The following is an 8539-nucleotide window of genomic DNA, read 5'->3' as shown; positions in this document are numbered from 1 at the left end:
CTCTCACACATTTATACATTCTCATAGGCAGGATATTCCAACAAAAAGACAAACAATATTCCCATGGAAACAGTGTCAGCTATCCACAATCAGATGTGGCATTCTCCTCCCCACTACAGATCCTTAATCAAGCAGATATAGGGAAGTCTCTGCCCCATTACAGAGAAAAGGTTGTGGGGTACACTAAAGATATGGGCTCTCCTGCCCTCATAGGATCTGAAACATCTTTGAGCCCCTTGAGAACATGGTTCTGTGTCACATCTGACAATTAACCATTCATGATCACAATCACCCACTTAGGCATGCCACAGAAATGAAACTGAACACAGACAAACAGGCTCTATGGGCAGATGTCCCAGTGGCATTGGGGATCCTAGACCAACCCCAAACTTTATGACTAGATCGGGGGAATTTCCAACAGACCACCAGGGAGAGTGAATCTCCTATGTAAAAGCAAAGAGCCTTTATTTTCAAGCTCTGAGTCTTGGTTTCTGTCTATCAGATACTACTGTGAGATCAGAGACCCAGAGCCCAGGCAGGGTGGGGTTTTTATCATAGTAGAGGTTAGGATGAGGGGATTTCCAGGGTTCAGGACCCTGATTGTCTGACATTTGTCCAGAGGTATAGGGAATGTTTGGAATGTCACTTATTTCCTCTTAGGTGCAGGCCTCACTGGGTGGGGTCAGCTCATGGCTTTTCCTGGTTCCAGTGTTGCCTGCCAGAAGCTGTGTCTGGGCCTCCAATCCTGTCATGGTAGTTGTGTGGTCAAGCTGTTTTGGGGGCCCCCATATTACGACCCCAGAGAGGCCTTCATGGGGTCTTGATCACTGCCCCCAAAATTTCCTCCACAGCTCCTTCTTCTTGCATGCAGTAAATGTTCTGTGTTCTCTTCTGGTTCTGAAGTAAAGGCAGAACCCTGCAAGTGAACACTGCTAGCCAGAAAGGCCAATTCTAGCCATACCTGGGCCAGGCCCCCAGGGATCCTGGGCAAATAACTGTTGCTGGTCTGGGTGTCTACTTCTCACGAGGAAATTGGAGTAATGAGAGCACCCAGCTTCCAAACTTAAACTATAACAAACTTAAAGACTGCAGTTGGCTTTGGTGATTCTAGAATCAGGGAAACCAATGGTTTCTTCTTTTTTTTTTAATCATTTAGTTTTTATTTTTTGTGCCTTGGTGTTTTGCCTGCATCTAAGTCTGTGTGAAGGAGTAAAATTACTTTGAGCTGGATTACAGACAGTTGTGAGCTGCCCTGAGGGTGCTGGGAATTCAACCCTAGTCCTGTGGAAGAGTAGTCAGTGATCTTAACCACTGAGCCATCTCTGTATCCCACCTTTGGCTCTTAAGACAGAATGAGAGAGGTTGGGTTTATGGTCATGAAAAGGCTGAAGAAATCAGAAACAAGGAGATTGGCAGTTTCAGTGACTTCTGGGAGGGACTTCCTCATCAGACCTGTGTGAGGATTTGGCTCTTTTCTTACCCCACTTCTTGGAAAGCAATTTAGTTTGAAAGATCCCAACCCTTCAGGCTTATACCCCCACCCCCCAAGCACCAGGAGAATGAGGAACTAAAAAGCTGGTTCCAAGGGCAAATTGACTCAGCCATTACTCAACCACCCTTACCACAATGTATGGAGATTTCTGTTAAGATATGTTGCTCAACTGTGACTGGGATAATTGCAAGTTTTCCAGGAAAGACCACTGTAACCTTTGTGTAACCTTCACTCTCGCACTGATACCCCCCTGAGGCTCCGAAGAAAATTGTGCATGTGGACGTGATTGTACCCAGCCTGTGATTAGGCCATAATCTTGTGAAAGTAGCCCCTAGACATGAACCAACAGGAACAAAATTGCATGGGAATTGTAAACGTATAGCTTTGGTGGGTTTTCCTTTTTCTTTAAAAGTACCCACGTGGCTTCAGTAGGGCGGGACTCTTGCTCTTATGAGGAGAGGAGCTTGACTGTACAGCTGCATCAATAAACCTCTTGCTGTTTGCATCAACTGGACCAGAATCTGGGTTCTTGGGGTGCCCACCAGAGAAGCTAGTACCCTGGGTCTGGGGTCTATAACCTTCAGCTGCCCACATTAGCCTGAGTGACTCCATGCAGGTGTGGTCAGGTGGCCTTCCACAGGAGTACATTGTGAGACCAAAATGAGCCATCTTATAAATAAGACCAAAATGCTTTCACCCCAAAACTAAGGCCTAAGATTTCTCCTTTTAGGAATAGGCCATGAGTTACTGAATACAGTCAGTCCAGATTCCAGAAACCAGGAAGTTTAAAAGTACAGAGTCACAAGGTAGTCACAAGGAAATGACTGCTGGAGTATGGAATGTCCTCTCTCTGGTTTCCAGGGTAACTGACCACAGAAATGTCCCCACCTGAGGGCAGCCAATGAGAAATGGTGGTGGGCAACCACCCCTTTAGAAGTAAGATTAAGCCATGATTTGTAGAAAGCCCCTAGAAGCGAGCCAATCAGAATTGTACCCGTAGTAGCACCCCTCAATGATGTAACCTTGTGGTTTTTGCCTTTAAAACTAAGCTTGCAGTGAGGTGGGCACTTCCTCCAGCCTCCACTGTGTTGGATGTATTGGAAGAAGTCCCTGCCTAGGCTTGCATTGCTCTTTTGGATATCCCAAATTAAACCTTGCTTTTTGCATTCCAGCATGCTTGTCTTTGGTGGTCTCTGGGGGTTGCAATCTGGGCACAACATTTGGGGGCCTGTCTGGGACCCCCAAAGACCCCCCACTGGGACCCCTTGGAGGTAAGAGTGCTCCATTTACTTCTCTTTGCTTTCCTTTTACTTTCATTTTCTTATCCAAAGCTGGCAGTTGAATCTGACGGGTTCTCACCTTGGAAGATGCACCTGTAAGGTGACCCTGGAGGAATTGGGAGACATCCCAAACCCTCATCAGGACGTCGGGATCCCAACAAGTTCCCCCTGTCAGAGGATGCCTGTGAGGGGTCCATTTGTTTAAACACCTGTGAGGGGTCTGTCTGTTTTGTGAACTCTGGGGATCCGGAATCTCTGTTTTATCCGTATGGTCTTTGGCATAATCGAGGCTCGCTCTCTGGACTCCCATCTGCCTGGACCATCTGTAGGGCCCTTGTTCTTCCTTTTTGTCTGCCTATCTTGTTTGTCAGTGTGATTTGTTATATTTCTGCTAAAAAGTTTTACCTCTCTGTTAGAATACCCTACCTATATAAATGTATAAGTGTGTGAGAACTGTGGCCACATGTGTGTGTGTTTTATGCCTGAGCTTGTGTATACATTGGGACTTGGGGCCCAATTGCCAGCAGAAGGGATGGAGGCCCCTTTGTTGGTTGAACTGGCACAGACTAGCCACTTATGTACAAGCCACTTATGATGAGCATACAATATCCCTATGCCATACAGCAGCTCTAAATGCTTGGGAAAAAATTCCAGAACCTGCAAAACTAACTGAGGTATACACAAAGATATTTCAGAGATCACACGAACCCTTCACTGATTTTTTACAAAGACTGAACACAGCTATAACAAGAGCTGTGTCAGACAAAGAATTAAGAAAAGTATTAACTGAGTCCTTGGAGTTTGACAATGCTAATGCAGAATGCAAAAGAACACTTACACTATTAAAGGTCAGATCAGCTCCTTTGGAAGAATGGATTCAATATACTAATGGTGTTCAGTCTCTTAACTACAGTAATGAGGCTTGGATAGGAGAGACAAATCCCAGAGGTGAAAGAAGTCCCCATAGTACCAAATGTTTTAAATGTGGTACACCAGGTCATATAAGTAAAAACTGTACATGGGATACTCCTAGAAGTAATACTCCTTCTAGGAATAGCCTAAACAGGAGACCCCAACCACCTCCTGGATTATGTAGAAGATGTGGCAAAGGCCAACATTGGACCAGTGAGTGCAGATCAAAAATAGATGTACAAGGCAACCCTTTACTGGTGGGAAACACCTCAGGGGGCCTCTTGCAGGCCCCCAAATCAAACGTAGTATGAACATTCCCAGCCACTGTGGAAGAAATTCCTCTCCAGGACAACTGAATAAACCAATGCCTAATGTAAAAACCGATACTGCAATGGATGATAAAACAGCTTTGATAGATGGATCACAGTTTACAAAGAACACTATAAAACAAATATTTTGGCAGACTTCCATAAATGAACAAAGACCAAAGCTTAGAATTCGAATTAATGGCCTGATTTTGGAAGGCCTTGTAGACACAGGTGCAGATGTGACTATAATTACACCAAAATCATGGCATCCGAATTGGCCTCTTCAAGAGGTAGATGTCCAACTTTTAGGGATTGGCACCCTATCTCAGATAAAACAGACTTTGATATGGGTTGAATGCATAGGGCCAGAAGGACAGAGAGGAAGGCTGAAGCCATATGTAGCAAATGTAGCAGTAAATCTTTGGGGCCGAGATCTGTTACAACATTGGAAGACGCAGATTAAAATTCCTACACTTCTCTTTATTCTCTTCGGCGTCTACGGGTGATGTGCATCGGGTGAAGATTCTGTTCAACAAGAAGGAGAACGCACTGGTACAGATGGCGGATGGCAGCCAGGCCCAGCTGGCCATGAGCCACCTGAATGGGCACAAGCTGCATGGGAAGGTGCGCATCACTCTGTCAAAGCACCAGAGTGTGCAGCTGCCTCGCGAGGGCCAGGAGGACCAGGGCCTGACCAAGGACTACGGGAGCTCGCCGCTGCATCGCTTCAAGAAGCCGGGCTCCAAGAACTTCCAGAACATCTTCCCGCCCTCGGCCACTCTCCACCTTTCTAATATCCCGCCCTCGGTGTCAGAGGACGACCTCAAGAGCTTCTTCTCCAGCAATGGTGGTGTGGTCAAAGGCTTCAAGTTCTTCCAGAAGGACCGCAAGATGGCCCTGATCCAGATGGGCTCTGTGGAGGAGGCGGTGCAGGCGCTGATTGAGCTGCACAACCATGACCTGGGCGAGAACCACCACCTGCATGTGTCCTTCTCAAAGTCTACTATCTAGATGCCCGAGGGCTGGCGACAGCTTCCACCATTCCAGAAAAAAAGCCACTTTAAGAAGCAGCTGAAGTGACCTTACAGACCAGAGATTTTATTTTTTTAAAGAGAGATCAGTTTACCTGTTTTTAAAAAAATTAAATCTAGTCCACCTTGGTGTGGCAGGAAATGGCTTGGGCCACAGAGGCTCAGTCAGGCCCAGCACCATGCCTTGAGGGGCCCAGGCGTGAGGCCACAGCTGTGCCCGAACACAGCCGCTTTCTCATGCCTTACACCCACCCTCTCAGGTCACCAGTCTGTCTCTAGACTGCAGGGGAGCCAGCGGCCTGCACCACAGACTCTATGCTGTGCAGGAGCTGGGGCCACCGCCCCCACCCTTATAATCAAGTGACATGATTCTCCCATGTCCCTGGCCAGCCCAGGGGGCCCAGGCCATCCTTAGCTGCCGAGCCTCATGTGACCTTTGTATTCTATTCTGTGTGGTCGCAGACACCTGTGCCTAGCAATATTTCCACTTGACCAAATACCCGAATCTTTTTCCATTTATATGCAAGAGATATAGTTTTAAGTAACTTTTTATAGCAATGATACAATGGTATGTGTGTACTCAGCTTCTGTGTCCCTGCGCTCCTCCCCTCCTTCCCGGTGACCAACTTGAGGGGGAGCCCAAGCCAGTGCCGCCTCTGCCTGGGGCAAACGCTCTGAGATCAGTGGGCTCCTACCTTCAAATTTTGGACCAAAGTTTTCTTTTCTGCCCGCCTCTGACTAGGCCCGGGTGAGGGGCTGACCTCTAGGCCTTAACGCCCCTCCAAAGTGCCCCCATTGTGCCTAGCCCGTCTCTGTGGGAGGGGTTCCCTGGACCTTGGTTCTGTGAAGGAGCGTCAAGAGTGTAAATATTTATGATTTTTATACCTGTATGGGGCTGAGGCGGTGCAGCAGGTTTTTTTTATGGTGACAGATGTATATTTTGGTAACAACTACAGGCTCAGTATTGTCCCAGGGCCAACCCTGGCCACATTCCACCCCGCCCAAGATGGTGTGTTGGGGGAGTTTCCATTAAAGCAATTTTCTAACCTGAAAAAAAAATTCCTACACTTTCAGAAAAGGAATACAGACCAATGCATGTTTCTAGGAATAATATCATGACATGCTATAAAAATCAGTCACCAACCATTCAGGCTGTTCACAAACAGAGCACGACTGTTGTTGAACTCTCAGAAGTACCAACTGCCTTACCTTTAAAATGGCTAACTAATAAACCTGTCTGTGTTGGACAATGGCCTTTGACAAAAGAGAAGCTACAAGCTTTAGAACAGCTGGTTCAACAGCAGTTAAATACTCAACACATTGTAGAATCTACCAGCCCTTGGAATTCACCTGTATTTGTTATCAAAAAACATCTAGTAATTGGAGAATGCCGACAGTCTAAGAGCTATTAATAAAGTAATTCAGCCAATGGACTCTCTACAGACTGGGATGCCCTTGCCCTCTCTGCTACCCAAAGAATGGCCTATAATAGTTATTGACTTAAAAGACTGTTTCTTTACCATACTTTTACAAGAAAATGATAGAGAAAAATTTGCCTTCACAGTACCTAATTATAATAAATCTCAGCCAGTCAAGAGATATCAATGGAAGGTCCTCCAACAGGGAATGTTAAACAGCCTTACTTTGTGCCAATACTTTGTGCAGAAACCATTAGAGATAATTCGTGTAAAGTTTCCACAATCCATAATTTATCACTATATGGATGATATCCTATTAGCTGGCTGATCCAAAGTTAGATACATTAGAAGGCATGTTTGAAGAAGTAAAAAAAAAGTTTTGCCTCACTGGGGACTGCAAATTGCTCCTGAAAAAATACAAAGAGGAGATTCTACTAATTACTTAGGATATAAGATAGAGCTATAAAAAATTAGACATTAAAAGGTACAACTAAGGAGAGATAGATTGAAGACTCTTAATGATTTTCACCAGTTATTAGGAAGCATTTCCAACTTACTGGGTATCATGGGAATACCCAAAGATGGACTAAAAAATTTGGCTAATACTCTAGAACGGGACCAAGAATTAAATAGTCTAAGAGAATTATCAGCCGAAGTTGAGAAGGAATTGGCTCTAGTAGAAAAGACAATTCGAGAAGCACATGTGGATCATGTGGATCCAGAACTTAAATGCATTCTTGTCATATTCCCCTCCAGACATTCCCCAACAGGTATTTTGATGCAGAGAGAAGATATTATATTGGAATGGATATTCCTACCACGTAAACCAAATAAGAAATTAAAGACTTATATAAAAAAGATCTCTGATTTGATTCAAAAGTATAAATTAAGACTTTGTCAGTTGACAGGAATGGATCCAGCAGAAATTTTAGTACCTTTAACTAATGAGGAAATTTCATCACTATGGAAAGATAATGAATACTGGCAGAGAGCCTGCAGTAATTTTTTGGGAGAGATTAACAACCACTATCCCAAAAGCAAAAGAATAGAATTCATAAAGAAGACTGAATGGGTCCTTCCTCACATTGTATGACAAAAGCCAATTTCTGGAGTCCTCACATTCTATACTGATGCAAATAAATCAGAGAAAGCAGGATATAAATCAGGAGACTTAAGTAAAGTGGTACAAAGTCCACACAGCTCTGTACAAAAGGCAGAACTGTATGCCATTCTTATGGTACTGATGAACTTCACAGAACCCCTCAATATAGTCACTGACTCTCAATATGCAGAAAGAGTTGTTTTATCATATTGAAACTGCTGAATTTATTCCAGTTAATACAGAATTAACTTCATAATTCATACAATTGCAGGAAATCATCAGAAAAAGGGGACATCCTATATATATATAACACATATCAGATCCCATACAGGTCTGCCAGGACCTCTAGCACAAGGTAATGATGAGATTGATCAGCTACTAATAGGTAATGTGCTAGAACCTCAGAATGTCATAAGAAATACCATGTAAATAGCAAAGGTTTGAAGAAGGATTTCTCCATCACTTGGCAACAGGCTAAGGATATTGTGAAAAAATGTCCTACTTGTTCCATCTATAACCAAACTCCATTACCTGCAGGGAGCAATCCAAAAGGTATACAAAGAAATGAAATTTGGCAGATGGATGTGTTTTATTTTGCAGAACTTGGAAGATTAAAGTATGTACATCATACCATTGACACCTATTCAGTATTTCAATGGGCAACTCCTATGAGTTCTGAAAAGGCTGATTCTGTGATTACACACCTATTAGAAGTTAGGGCCATCATGGGAATACCTGTACAAATTAAGACAGACAATGCCCCAGCATATGTCTCCAATAAAATGAGACAATTCTTTGCTTATTACAATATAAAGCATGTTACAGGTATATCACACAATCCCACAGGCCAAGCAGTCATAGAAAGATCCAATCGAACTTTAAAGGATATGCTAAATAAACAGCAACAGGTAACAATGACTCCTAGAAATAGACTGCATAGTGCTTTATTAACCTTGAATTTTCTCAATGCTGATGAGAAAGGAACAACAGCTGCGG

At 44.0% G+C, this 8539-nt stretch overlaps 1 protein-coding gene across 1 annotated transcript; it reads left to right on the top strand.

Moving 5' to 3' along the window:
* The first annotated feature begins 4479 nt into the window (after positions 1 to 4479).
* On the top strand, positions 4480 to 5207 carry LOC114688870 (polypyrimidine tract-binding protein 1-like). The gene has a single exon (XM_037210993.1). The coding sequence runs from the start codon at positions 4551 to 4553 to the stop codon at positions 5001 to 5003; it is 453 nt and encodes a 150-aa protein (XP_037066888.1). The 5' UTR covers positions 4480 to 4550; the 3' UTR covers positions 5004 to 5207.
* The last annotated feature ends 3332 nt before the right edge of the window (positions 5208 to 8539 follow it).

This window comes from Peromyscus leucopus, chromosome 14, assembly GCF_004664715.2.
Source record: "Peromyscus leucopus breed LL Stock chromosome 14, UCI_PerLeu_2.1, whole genome shotgun sequence".
In the NCBI taxonomy this organism is placed as follows: domain Eukaryota; kingdom Metazoa; phylum Chordata; class Mammalia; order Rodentia; family Cricetidae; genus Peromyscus; species Peromyscus leucopus.
This window is presented reverse-complemented; position numbering and strand designations above follow the sequence as displayed.